We start from the raw sequence: 14,614 nt of genomic DNA on the forward strand, positions 1-14,614 counted from the left end.
CGTAGTTCATTTGATGATATAAAGTGCAACTAACAAACAGTATCGAGTAAATCACTGTAATATACTTACTGTTCCCTTGAACATTGATTCAAGAATAATTCATTAATTCATGCAATTTTATATTATTTATTCGAAAGATTTTTGTCCATCCGTGTTTGGTCGATATGGGAATTGGAAAGTAATTGAGTAATGCAATAAAGTATTTTCGCCGTTGAAGATGTAATTAATTGCTTTTTATAATTTTGATAGAGTAACTTACCCAGCACTGCCAAACAGTAGGTAGCTGGAGATCATGCATGGTAATTTTAGTGTAAAAAAGTGTTTGTTTTTTTTTAGCAGAGGTAAACAAACACAAACTACATATAAACGGTCATGCGTGTATCTATATAGACGTAAAAAATATATATTTTTATAGTTGTTTTATTCATTCATTGATTTGTCAGATAATTTTGTGTGTGCGTGTATGTGTGGCGAGAGAAAGCGAGATGCATGCGCATGCGCGCTGCATTTACACTTCCGGGTTTGTCTTTAAGTGAAATGTAACATTTCGCTTGCGATGTATCTATGAAACTTGTTGCCCGGGCAGAGAATAAAGGGTGCTTAGCTGCAATTAAAGTGTCACGTTGTTTAAAGGCAAAAGAAACGGCGGCGGTGAGAATACTGTCATGCTCGGCGAATGAGACTCTCACTAGACTCGCTCTAATGGACTGATGTTGCACTGTTGTGCCTTATGACCGGACTGAACAGCAGCATGACGCGCCTGATGTTTCTAGCAGCCGCGGCGTTTCTCCTGTCCGCTCCTGCGAGCGCCTCTCAGGGGGACAAAGAGCCCGTCTATCGCGACTGCGTCAAACAATGCGTCCGGACCAACTGCACGGGGGCCCGACTGCGCGGATTCCAGTCCTCTCAGCCTCCATACATGGCACTCACCGGTACTGTACTAACCTATTTCTGTTAGTAACAACTTAGCACTGCATTATGCGAACTGATTTTATTTCACAGCTGGCGATGGAGAACATGTCATGATATTATAAATGAAAGAATATTTATCAGAAGAAATAAATTAATGACAATATAAATGTATTAATGTGTATATTCTACCAATATGAGTATACGCACCGAGACAAAAAAAACAACTATTTTTTATATATTAACATACATTGTAAAAAGCTAACAAAAAATAGTGTCAACAGTTAAGTTTTTTTTTTTTTTTCTTGACAGTGTTATTGCTTAAGTTTTTATCATTATCTTGGTATCACCGTTACTTTTGTAACATGTTCTGTGGTGATTCATTCAATGGTTTTTGAACCAGGCTGGAGTGCCCGAATGAACATGAATACATCGTATGTTCGTTTGGACGGTTTTAGAGGGGTTTTGTCAAGCTGGCCAACCCGCTAAACTAGCTGAACACCAGATACGGGTTGAACTTGCTAGGACCAGCTTAGGCTAGTGCTGTTTTTCCCCCCTCAGGAGTGCACAGAAAAAGCAGCCTATGGCTGGTTACCTGCTTGAAAGGAAACACATACAGTATTTATACGAAGCTGGTCAATATTTGGACACACCTACTCGTTCTTAGTAGTAGTAGTAGTAGTGGTGGTGGTGTTTGCAGACATCTTAGTAATGTCATTAACAAATTATAAAGGACCCTTCTGTCCTTTCTGTAAGTACCATGTGCAGGTAAATCCATGATTTTGTAACCATTCCAATCATCTGTTTGCTCTGACAGCAGATGGTATTTTATGTTACGTAGCAGAGTTCTCTTATGCCAGAGATTATAACTTTTAATATAGTGATTTTAAAGCAAGAACCGATTGCTACGCAAAACCAATAAAACAATAATTTGTACACGGTCATATACTTGTGCTTGACAGCAAAACATTTAGCTGAACATTTTTAGCTTGTTGGCTTTGGATGAAGTTGAATTTTTATTTAATATTGTGTATCTTCAATGCCACATGAAGACTATTCTGGCTTTAGTGTCAGTTAGGCTAAATCGACTGTAATTTGGGACAAAATGTTGACTGCCACAAGAATGAATTTCATCTCACCCTTTATGTCCAGGCATTTTCACTGGAGATTCTCTAAAAACCACTTCATCCTGGCTTTTTAACTTTTGTTGCCAGTTTTTCCTTCGCTATTCTTTCTTGCGAAACCTAATAGCATATGTAAAGAAATAAATATGCCGATAGCATATATTCATAAGCGTAAACCTTTTAGGTCAAAAGATTTTGTAAAAGCGCGAATTGCATAAATTCGGTCAAGTAAGGTCTAATTCTGTTAGTATTGTAGATGTACGAAATGCCAGATTTACTTTGTCAGTTAATTTCGTCCCGTGCTGTGGATCATTTGAAGTCTGTGACCTTCCAGGCTGGACGTGTCGTGATGACTGCAGGTATCAGTGCATGTGGACCACCGTGGGTCTGTATCAGGCAGAGGGCTACAGCGTACCACAGTTTCACGGGAAGGTTAGTATCAGAATTGTCAGCCGCACAATTTAATGGTCGTCACCGTGGAAATGTATGCATTTTCCATCCTGATTCTACATCTTTTTTCCTATTTCCAACTTTGTCTAGTGGCCATTTGCTCGTTTTCTGTGTTTTGAGGAGCCTGCATCTGCGCTGGCGTCTCTTCTCAACGGTCTGGCATGTCTGCTGATGCTGCTGAGATACCGCAGCGCCGTCCCCCGACAGAGCCCCATGTACCATACCATCACCGCCTTCTCACTGGTACTAGTACTGAAAACCATTCTTATTTATAACTAGGGTTCGTTTAAAAAAAAAAAAAAAAAAAATTGCTGCTACCGAATGACTTCCTTGACATTCTTTTCCGTTAATGATTCCTGAATTTCTGCATTCTCGCAATGAGTCAGAAGGAGCACTGTACTAGAATACCCTCCTGCCCTTTCCAGCAGCACTGTTATTTTAGTGTAACGAGAGAAACTGATAATCATGATTATTTTTCACTTGAGAAGTGTATTTTTACATTTCATCGGCACTAATCAGGAGATTATCAGCTCATATACAGGGTTTATATTACTTTATGTAGTTTTTTTGATTTATTACATTCTCACAAAAGCTAGAACTGTGGTATTTATTTAAATAATTTGAAACAAAAATACTTCGGAATGCACACAAGTGCATTTATTCAAAAACTATCGCAAAACAGTACAGTTAAGATCCATGTATTAATAGATTTTCTTGCACCGTTGTAGCAAACAGCACAAATGGCCTCATGAAAGAATGTAACAAGCAATTAAGATAATTAAGCTAAAACCTATTTTTTGTGTGTGTGTGTGTGTGTGTTTTGAGGTCATAAGTGCTTTTTTTTGCAGTGCAGAGGGAGCATGTGTGCATGGGGTTGATTAAGAGAAAAGCTCTCCCTGACTAGGGGATTTAAATTTGTGACATCTGGCAACCCCAAACCTAATGGTTCATAGAGGGTTATTACCAATGCAAGACAACAGAAAGGTCAAATGCAAAAAGAAAAATAACAGCAGGCCAATATCACAGACAATTATGGTTAATTAAATGAGAGAAGTACAAATCATGTTTAAGTATGATTAATCGTGAAGCCCCAGTGGTGCGAAAATAATATAATATATTTCAGTGTTGTCACTGATTGCACACAAAAGCAAACGTCACATACAGGGTAATCACATTTGTTCTTCTGTGCTTGATCCAGTAATAGGTCAAAATTACTTAAAAACCAGCCACTTGTCGTTGCCGATAGCCTCATAGGCAGCACAAAGACACGTTATCTTATCAAATAAAGGCCAAAACTAAATCTATTAAAACATCTATTAAAAAAAGACTTAGGTGATATATATATGCTTGGTCAATATTTGAATGGGAGACCTCCTGGAACTATTTTGCAGCTGGAAGAGGTGCTAGTGAGGCCTGTATATCCTAGCACCCTAGTGCAATGACACTATACTGTCAGAAAACTCAGGCCTTCAGATGAGATGTTAACCTGAAGTCCTGACTCTCTGTGGTCATTAAAAATCCCAGAATGTTTTTCGAAAAGAGTAGAGATGTGACCAAATTCACCCACTGCCTTCTAACCAGCCCAATCAATCCCAATTTATATTCATTGGCTTCATCACTCTCAACTCATAAAAATGCTTGTGTGCACCATGGCTGCCGTCGCATCATTCAGGTGGTCGCTGCACACTGGTGGTGGGTGGGGAGATCCCCCCTCACGATGTAAAGTGCTTTGAGTGCTTAGAAAAGTGCTATATAAATGTAATTCAGAGTAAATGTAGCTTGTGCTGAAGCGCATTTGCATCTCTTTGCAGGTTTCCCTGAACGCATGGTTCTGGTCTACAGTGTTTCACACGAGAGACACTTATCTAACAGAGGTAACCTTTCAATAGACGATTCAGGGACAAATTCTAAACAATTTCTGAGATGAATCATTGTCGTGATTGATAGAGATTTTTTATTTTGGTTTTATAGAAGATGGACTACTTCTGTGCATCAGCGGTCATTCTTTACTCCATCTACTTGTGCTGTGTCAGGTATGTGGACAGGAAATCCTCATAAAATGACCATATATAGTGCTTGTTCAACTTTTGGTGCATGGTGACGATCTGGGGTTTAATATTTGTTTTTCAGGACGTTGGGCTTGCGTAGACCTGCGATTTCCAGTATGGTGGGAGTTCTGCTCATTCTGGCCTTCACGTCTCACGTGTCTTATCTGACCTTTGTCAGCTTTGACTATGGGTACAACATGGCTGCCAATGCCACCATAGGTAAGTGTTGTGAATACAGCAGTGTGTTTACATACATGGTTATAAGTGTCTATGATGAGCTAATAATGTGTAAGCTCATGTCAAAATGCCCTAAATGTTGTGAGTTTTCTTTATTACTTTTAAAAGGCCATGAATTAATTGCGTTTACTTAATATTTTTTAAAACTTGTATTTACCTTAATAAATGTTTCTGGGTTTGTTATTGTGCAAACGATTCATCAGCATACATTATTCCCAATAAAAACAGGGGATTGGTGTTTCACAGTCTTCTGTAAAATAGGTCTGACTCTAGAGCCGAATGTTTGGTTTTCACAGTCAAATCGTCATTAATAAAATAAAGTCATGACCTACATTTTTAATACATTTTTAATATCCTGCTTCATTCCGACATCACAATGCTGTACTAACATGAGTTTTGAATGCTGTTTTATATTGACTTTAATTTATTGTTCACTGTAGAGGTTTGCATGTGAATAAATGCCTGCATTAGTTGTTCTGTCAGAGTTGTCATTTTTCTGACAATATGTATAATTTCAAAATCTTGTGTCAATCAGTCAATCACTTTTATTTATATAGCGCTTTGTATCAAAGCACCGAACAGTGACAAATAGGAGAATACAATGATAGGGATGTTATAATGACACGTAAACATGGATAGATTTTCTTGCATTGTTAGTTTATTTACATAAAGTCTAATTTCTGGTCATTTTTTAAGCACACTTCGTTTTGTGTAAATGCAAGGTCTATATATATATATATATATATATATATATATATATATATATATATATATATATATATATATATATATATATATATATATATGTGTATATATATATATATATATATATATATATATATATATATATATATATATATATATATATATATATATATATATATATATATATACACACATATACATACAACATCTAGTCTCAATCAAACTGCAGTTGGGTTATTTTGACTAGGTTAAAAATAACTATGAAAATGGCTAACTAAAACAATAATAAAAACATGATTTTTGTCACAAAAACAGTAAAAAGCCGTAACAGTAAATTCCGTTACTAAACATTTTAAAATCAAAACTTAAACAATTACAGGCTACATTACGTTTCGTTATCTCACCCATCTCTCATTTCCTCTGGTTTTGGTCTTCTCTGTTACAGGCATGATAAACCTGTTGTGGTGGTTGTGCTGGTGTTGGCTGAACCGCAAGATTTTACCGTACTGGTGGAAGTGTGGGATGGTAGTCCTTTTACTGCATGGCCTTGCCCTGCTGGAGCTGCTGGATTTCCCTCCTCTCTTCTGGGTCCTGGATGCTCATGCCGTCTGGCACCTCAGCACCGTGCCCGTCCACTTCCTCTTCTACAGGTACACATATACGGCCCGTATGTCTATATCATGTGCCTGCAGTTTATAAATCTTCATACAGTTCTTCTTGCCAGCGTTTAGCTTGAAACAGCAGGACTACCCAAAACACTTCTGTTTCAAATCGGTTCATTCTTCCGTAACATACATAGCAAAGATTGTCACCCAACGCAAAACGATGACTAACAGGTAGCTTTACACAATCTTTTCTTTTGAAAAATTCCTTTATAAAACAAGAACGACAGCTCTCTGATGTTTAGAATTCAATTTGCTACCTTCATCTCCTTTTGCATAGATGCTAATGAAATTGAAAAAAATGAATCATTTTGATATTATTTAATTTTTTTCGAATTTGAAATAATTACTGTGTAAAAATAATTACTGTATAAATGTGAATTCACACTATTTGAATGATTAAAACAAAAAAAATTTGGTTTTTTTGAGCAAGTTTGTTAAATGCTGTCCTTCCGCTAAAAACAACAGTGAACGGCAAGAAAATGTTACGAACGCGTCGCAAACTAACTGTGTGGTTTCACAAAGACGCATTTATTGGACAGTTGCTATAGAAACAGTCAGCATTCTGAGACTTGCACCCAGGACTGCGCATGTGCACTGGCTGATCTCGGCTGAGAAATAAGCTTTTTATAACTGTCTGAGCAAAAGAAACAACTATTATTGCCAGATTTCATTGGTGAGTTCAAATATGAAATTTAAGCGTACACTTAGCAACAGTTTGGGAGAATTTAATGTTTCCCGATACAAAGATATAGGAGCTGCACTTGTTTGCCTGAGATGCGTTTCAAAGATGGCCGCCGAGTGACATGATTTGTCTTAAAGAGACTTTGGTGATACACAGAACCGTTGGGTGAAGCGGTCATAGCGGGGCTGCATTGTGAATAACACACAGCTGCTGACCAATCAGAATCCAGGAATGGAACTAACCTTTTTATAAACGCACATACTGTGGCCATGAATTGTATTCCCTCTGTTATATAAATTGTTGCTACGATTTACTAATTTGTTCTTCAAATAAGAGAAAGAATTAATAAATTGATGCCATAATTTCAATAAAATAAACAAACAAATTAGAATAAATTAGCTAGCTGTCGGAATGAGTTCTTATATGTGGTCACAGTATTGTTTTTTTTTTCATGTGTGTCCATGGAAATGGGTTATGGTGTTTGTATCAAGAAACAAAACTGGAAAATACAATAAATTGATGTAGGATTTACTTCGAAACCATATTCTTTGAGAAATTGATGCTAAATTTCACAGTTGATTATATCAACAGCATATAAGCCATGAAATAAACTTAATAGGTAGAAATGTTCCTATAGAACGTACAAGAATAATTTTCACAGTGCGTTTTGCTTTGCTTTTTTCTTGCAGTTTTCTGATAGATGACAGCCTTCACCTCCTCAACACAGAGAAGCCTGGAGTGAAACTGGACTAGGAGGAAACAGTCTCAGAACCCCAACCCCTCCTTTGATATCCTTCACATCAGGGCAAGTGCGAGCCGGACCGAGCCAGGCCTCAACCGCAGTGGCTTCCGGCGCGCGTCCTGGGGCTGAAGTTATGAATTTCATCGTTTTCTTTGCGTTTACAGTTTCTTTTTACCATATCTTTTTATTTTTGCATTGTACAGAAAGATTGGTCGTTTGGGCTGGTTTTAAAGATGTGCCACTATATCGTAGTTGAAACCTGATAGATGTTTGCATTCACTCGAGCTTTGCCTTCGGTTAAGAAGTAAATCAGCCTTTATCATCAAAACACTCGTTTAAAAAGGTGCACGGAATAATAACCGTCTTATAACAGGTGAATATCTTCACATAAGTTGTTCATATCTCCTACTCGTATCCGTCTACGTTTGAGGTGCTCGATTTAATGGCCCTGAAGTGAATATATCGCAGAGATAGAAGTTGATTGCGCTTTTATTTTAAACGTCCGTTCATTATAAGTGTGCTGAACATCAGGAGGGGTTATGAATGAGCAGTGTGCTCTGTTTCTGAGACGGTTGGCGGTTACCTCACTAGGGTGCAACAACAGTGACTACCGGCAGAGGGCGTTTAGTGCTGATTGGCTGCCATATTGCAGGAAGTCACTGTTCATTTTTCTGCAGTTCCCAGCATAGACTCGTTATAGATTGGATGTGTTGTTGTTGTAGCAGTGCATATATCAAGTTACCCATTTCCTTAGTCATCGCTCACTTTAATTACTGCAGATAAAAAAAAGAAATAGTCCACACACAGACATGAAAATGAACATAAGGGAAAGTTTAGTAGAGGTGACCATTAACTGACAAGCTTCAAAAATGGCAATAAGCACCATTATATGGGCTCTGTAGGCCCTTTCGCTCCAAGAACAATAAATATGAAGTTCAAAAAACATTTAATTCTGTAAGAATAGGAAAGTTTACTTGCCTATAATAATGATGAAACATTGACAGCCAATCAGAATCCATTCTGCTTTGAAGAGCCTAAGCATTTTAAGAGCCTCTGTGCTACAAAATCAAGTTTTTAATGTCGTTTACATGCCTATCAGGTGTTTTAATATGCCAAACCGTGTGCTAACTCATCAGTCAACACCACTGCAGATCATTTTCTACTTAAAACTGCGGTGTACCAAAGACTATAAAAAATGCAGTCACACACTATCACAAACATGCAACCTATCCAGTCATCTTGCAGGGTGGGGCTTTTTATATCATTATCAAAACTGTTACCTAAGGATGTCGATTTTTAGAAGGTAGCTGTCTCAGATGGTGAACAGGAACGTGGTTTGTGTAACATTAGCAACACGTTGTGAGCTGTTTGATAATGTATTCCAAGCAATTCAGACCATTCTGATATATTGACTTGTATACGGCCCTATATAATTTATTCTTCCTCTTCTTCAGTTAGCCCAATGTTGCTACTTGCCGTTATCGTTCTAGTTACTTTTCTTTATGTGAACGGGCCTAACTTCGAGTCTCCCAATCAAGTCTCTCCAGTTTTACTAATAGCTTACACCAGCACGAACCGTCTTTTTGCATTAAATTAGCAAAAGGCATGGACTCTTGTTTTTTCTTGCATTTGCAGAACTTTCCATTTCAGCTGAAAATTTACGGAAGGAGAGCATTCAAAATGCGTCCCACAAATCCGTTTGCGCTCCTTGAATTTGCGCCATTATTTAAAGCCCCCGAAAAAGGTTTTAAATTATTTTGAGCTTAAAGATGGCTGCGTGGTAGCAGAGAGAGGATTTATTCCACATGTATGAATTCTTTTTAAATAGCAGAAGAACACATCATCCGAACGTATCGTTTGCCAAGCCATGTTATTTTTAATTTACTTCAGGAAATGAAAGACGACTTGGAACCCTCAACTAGGAGTCACGCAATACCAAGTCTATCAAAAGTTCTTGCAACCCTTTATTTTTTAGCCTTCGGTTCTTCTCCGGCTTCTTTTTTTTATTTATTTGCATCTATGCTAATTTTTATGTTGCGTCAGTCAATATGTTAAGTCTTTAATTTGCGCATTGTTAGTAAATCACCCGCAGAAATTTCACTCTCCTCATGCTAATTTGCCCCGTTTAGTAAAACTAAAAAATAAGTAATTTTTATCAAACATAGGACATGGTTGTTATGATGTTAAATGGTGCTTTATTGCCATTTTATAGTTTGGTTCTGTTACTTTTTGGTCACTCTGTGCTTCCATTGCATAGAAAAAACACAGCATGAACATTCTGCTAAACATCTGCTTTTGCGTTCCATGAAGGAAAATCATGAGTAAATTACGGATTTGTTTGATTTTGGGGTCAACCATTTTTTTTTTTAATCACTCTGGGGGGAATGTCTAGCGTCAACACCACAGAACTACTCGTTGCCTGAATCTAAAATACTGACTTGATCCTAATGACACAAAAAGTGGCATGATATGTGATAGCAAAGAAATTAATTTTCCTTTTGACTGGGATTTTATATTGCATGCTTTTTTTCTCTGTTGCTGCTTTATCTTTGTTTTTCATTTCCTTGAACTTTTTGTACATCCGATCACTTTGTGCTTTATTTTGATTTCATTTTCGTTTTTTTTGTTTTCACCAAGAATGCCTTTGCAGTGAAAATATTGCATACAATTGGGTTTCCACAGAAGGTAATGGAAAAGGGATGAAAAAGGATTTGTGTGTGTGTGTGTGTGTGTGTGTGTGTGTGTGTTTAGCTGCTGTGCAATTTGAGCTTGTAGTGCATCGCATTTACACACATTTATTACTATAGCAACCTGACGGCTACCACAGCTTATATCCTTAGCAATGTTATTAAGCTCCCTCTCTTCAGAGTGCTTGTCACACTATGCCTTACATTTTTAATCTTTTTATTGTTCATACAAGGCAGCACTTCTCCATGTGTGAGTATCCACAAATCTCTTACCATCCACAAACACTTACCCACTCGTGCCAGACTTTTTCTTGTATCATTTTAAAATAAATTCACACTTTACAGATTCTAGAGTTATTGTGACTTGAGCCAAAACCATATTTGATTGCCTGATATATCTTTGTTCCATATCATCACTTGTGCACTTTATGAGTGTGTGTGTGTGTGTGTGTGTGTGTGTGTGTGTGTGTGTGTGTGTGTGTCAGAACAAGAGTGCAAGCATGATCAGCCTGGAGGGTAAATATAGCCATTTAGAAAGGCTAAAAGTGGTATAGAGGGGGAGGGGACAACAAGGGTATCCAGAACAGTGATGGCGTGGGCCGCTGATCAGACTCAACTATTTCGCTGCATCTGTCTTTAGAGAGTCTTAATGAGCAGAAGGTCAATACTACAGTATTTCTATAACTATGAGGGACTTTTAACACAACTTTTTAAGCCTGCTTATTTAAAATTACGATCAAACGGAAGAAGTGACAGATCTTTTCTATACGTGGCGTACATTTGAGTTTAGTGCATTATTGAACAAAAACATAAAAAGTGGGCCTTGGTTCTGTTTATTGATTGGTTGTTGATTGGATTTTTGAAATGTGGGTATTGCATTGAACAGTGGAGGAAGATTAATTCGAGCTTGGGGTTTAATCGTACTTTATTATTGAAGGTGTCCTGTGTACGTCACCAGAGAGAATCTGTTATTTTCACCGAAAGTTCAATTCGTATGCATGGATTATTATTCATAACATGATCTATAACGTGCATTCGGAATATAAATAGGATGTCTTTACACAATATGCCAAATTTACAGGAAAGTTATTTACAGCTCTATAACCAGCATCTGTGGCAAGTTAACCATTGCCACAAAAAATGCAACAAATTTCCAAGAGAAATTCTGACATGTAGTACAGTCTGTAAAAAGAAAACATGATTGAAATGTTGATGAAATGTTCCCTTACAGTAGATGGATTTTGTGGGGCCGCATCGTGCCCAATGCATTTCACAATATCTAACATTCAAAACAAATGTTTCTTTGTATATACATTTTTTTTCTCTGGTGATTGACAAATGCTTCTGGAATATTCATTTAATTTGGATGACTAAGTTAATAAAATAGAACTTTTTCATTGATACAACTGTAACTAATATATATATATATATATATATATATATATATATATATATATATATATATATGCGCTTTTCACCTTCCTTTAAAACATTTTTCATATTTTGTTCTTTGTTTTTAAAGCCGAATGGAGGTCATATATTATACTGTCTGCAAATCCATCAAAACTGTAAAATAACCTGCATGCTGAATGTAAACTTGACCTTTTTTCACGTTTATGAAACTAAAAAGAAAGTGAATGAGATTTACTGTATGCCTGGACTGGTAATCGGTTGTCTTCTGAAGACCATTTCTTCATTTCTTTTTTGACACTGTTGTCTGTATGTTATGTAACATATCGCCAAACACCAGAGGTGACTTCTGGATATTGTAATTGTTAATATGTCCCGCAGGATTTCCAAATTCTCCCTCTTTTTCAGAGGCCAGTTTGAGTGTGGCCATACACAGACGTGACATAGACTTGCCCTGTGTATCTCTCTTACCTTCAATTCTTCTCATTCTATCTGTCCCTTTCTCTTGCTCTCTTCCTTTGTCTTGGTATAGTATTGCACCTTTCTCCACCAGTTGTACACAGGTCCAAATGTGTATAAAGAAACCTTAAAGAAATAAATAAAAATGGTTCTCTATTAACTCTTTAACCGGTAAGCCTATGTGGTTTTTGCTGTGCTGTATCATGAAAAAATAAGTTAAATTATTACTCACCCTCATGCAATTAATGTCATTACAAACCTGTAAGACCTTTGTTCACTTTTGATTAAACTGTAGTGACGTAACTCAGTGGAAAAGAATGAGTAAATTGTTATTTTTGTGTACTTTGTGCAAAAACTGAAGTTTTACTGTATTTACTATCGTTATGTTTCTGGACCTCATTTGAGTTGTGTTGCTGTCTATGGAGGGGCAGATAACGCTCAGATTTAATTTAAAAAAATCATAATTTTTCTTCTTCCGGGTTTGGAATGACATGAGGGTGAGTAATTAATGACAGAATTTTCTATGATAAAAATGTTAAGGACACGTTTTCAGTTGTGCACTAAGCAAATTCATGCAGCACCTGACATGTAAACTATTAATTGTGGGTCTTGTGGACGGTGCTGAACAGGTATTTCATGTTGGTAACCAAATAGTTACCATAGTATGGAAAACAATACTGCGGAGGTCAGTGCTACCAGAAACTGGTAGCATTGGTTACCAATATTTTTCAAAATATCTTATCTTTGGTGCTTATTGATGTCATGCTAGGAAAGCATTATTAGGAATCCCATTGAGTACAATAAATATTTAGCTATGAGGGGCATAGATTACTTTTACTTTTAATACCCCACAAGAGTCGGTGTGAATAAATCTAGATTTATATTCAAAGAGACAGGATAGTCTGTGCATGCCCTCGTGTTTTATTTGGAATGAGGCGAGATGAACATCACGGAACTTTTAACACTCATTACACGCAGTGTATGTTTCATTCATACTCGAAGCCAGGGGGCGCTCTTACGCAGAACGTCCTATCAGGAAAGTCCTAATATAGGCAAACGTGTGTACAAAAAACAGTTGTTTTCACAGAACAAACAACAAGAGTCTCACGGCTAAGTCGTGCGCTTTTTACGAGGTGGCTAAGTTGTGCTAATTCGTACAAATTTGTACGACCTCGCTCGTACTGTTTTGTACGATTATTCTAAAACCCTAGCGACGGGTAACGACGTTTAGGTTCGGGGTTAGGTGTAGGTCGTATATACAAATTCATATGAACTATATGAAACGTATTCATTATAGAAACGATTATTATTGGTTATTGTCCAGCATTTTATCTGATTTCTAAGCTAATTAAAAGCTAGAAATAAAAAAAAATAAAGTAACATTTTTTTCATGTCTCTTCTGCTCTGCAGGCCTAAATCAAAACAGTGTATATATATATATATATATATATATATATATATATATATATATATATATATATATATATATATATATATATTAGTCACTATTTTACGTAATATATTTTAATATTTTGATATATATTATAATGTAATTTATTGTGATTTCAAAGCTAGATTTTTAGAATCATTACTCAAGTCACACCAAAAAAAACATTATGATGTTGAAAACAGCTGCGTAGAATTTGTTTCAGGTTTTTTTGATGACCAGAAAGCTTTTATCAGAAATAAAATAATTTGTAACAATTTCTTTTCAAAAGATAAAATAATTATACTGACTCTTAAGTTTTTGAATGGCACAGTGTATAATGTTACAAAAGCATTTTCAGTTAAATGCCGATCTTTAGATCTTTCTATCAAAGAATCCTGAAAAAAAACTTTTTAAATATTAATAATAATAATATGTTTTTTTTACAAAGTAAAACCGTATTTTGGATCAGATGAATGCAAGCTTGGTGAGAAGAGGCTTCTTTAAAAAAAACATTACAAACCTTACTGTTCAAACACATTTGACTTAAGTTATATATATTACAGAAATAACATTTCCGTCCCCCTCACTTTTGAAATGATGGCTAAGCCCCTGAGCTATATGATAAACTAGAGTAAGGTTTACTTACTCAAGAGGGGTCACGTAGGTGACAAGAGACTGGATAGTTTTGAATGAAAGAGGTTTATTCTTCCTCCTCCTCTTTCTGCCTACATCCCAGACTCTGAGCCTGGGGTACAAATACGCTCACTATCAATGCAAGGGAAAAAAAGGAACTTTTGGCACCACATGCCATTCTCTGGAATTTTCCCCAAGTCTATTGACTTTTGAGAAAAACAGCCACTGCAAGTAGAAATTCGTAGAGTTACCCCAAGTAGTAATTCTTGAAATCAAAAAAAAATTACAATTTATAAATTCAGTTCAATTGATCATTTTCATAGTTTAGGTAAAAATTGCATTTTGTCGATTTACTCACCTTCGAGCCACATGAGATGTAGCTGGGTTCGTTTCTTCAGTGAAAAAGATCTGGAGAAATTTAGCATTAGGCTATA

The 14,614-nt window shown here is 36.4% G+C and overlaps 1 protein-coding gene across 1 annotated transcript; it reads left to right on the top strand.

Moving 5' to 3' along the window:
* Nucleotides 1-478: 478 nt before the first annotated feature.
* Nucleotides 479-9,400, top strand: pgap3 (post-GPI attachment to proteins phospholipase 3). Its single transcript, XM_043254076.1, has 8 exons — nucleotides 479-932; nucleotides 2,368-2,465; nucleotides 2,574-2,726; nucleotides 4,295-4,357; nucleotides 4,455-4,516; nucleotides 4,614-4,750; nucleotides 5,919-6,123; nucleotides 7,510-9,400. The coding sequence occupies exons 1-8, from the start codon at nucleotides 731-733 to the stop codon at nucleotides 7,571-7,573; spliced, it is 984 nt and encodes a 327-aa protein (XP_043110011.1). The 5' UTR covers nucleotides 479-730; the 3' UTR covers nucleotides 7,574-9,400.
* The last annotated feature ends 5,214 nt before the right edge of the window (nucleotides 9,401-14,614 follow it).

The sequence above is a fragment of the Puntigrus tetrazona genome, chromosome 12 (genome assembly GCF_018831695.1).
Source record: "Puntigrus tetrazona isolate hp1 chromosome 12, ASM1883169v1, whole genome shotgun sequence".
NCBI classification, from domain to species: domain Eukaryota; kingdom Metazoa; phylum Chordata; class Actinopteri; order Cypriniformes; family Cyprinidae; genus Puntigrus; species Puntigrus tetrazona.

Coding starts and splice junctions, on each gene's coding strand:
- pgap3 (XM_043254076.1), top strand. CDS start 731: ATGACCGGACTGAACAGCAGCATGACGCGCCTGATGTTTCTAGCAGCC. Junction 2,466..2,573: donor TACCACAGTTTCACGGGAAG/GTTAGTATCAGA, acceptor AACTTTGTCTAG/TGGCCATTTGCTCGTTTTCT. Junction 4,751..5,918: donor GGCTGCCAATGCCACCATAG/GTAAGTGTTGTG, acceptor TCTCTGTTACAG/GCATGATAAACCTGTTGTGG.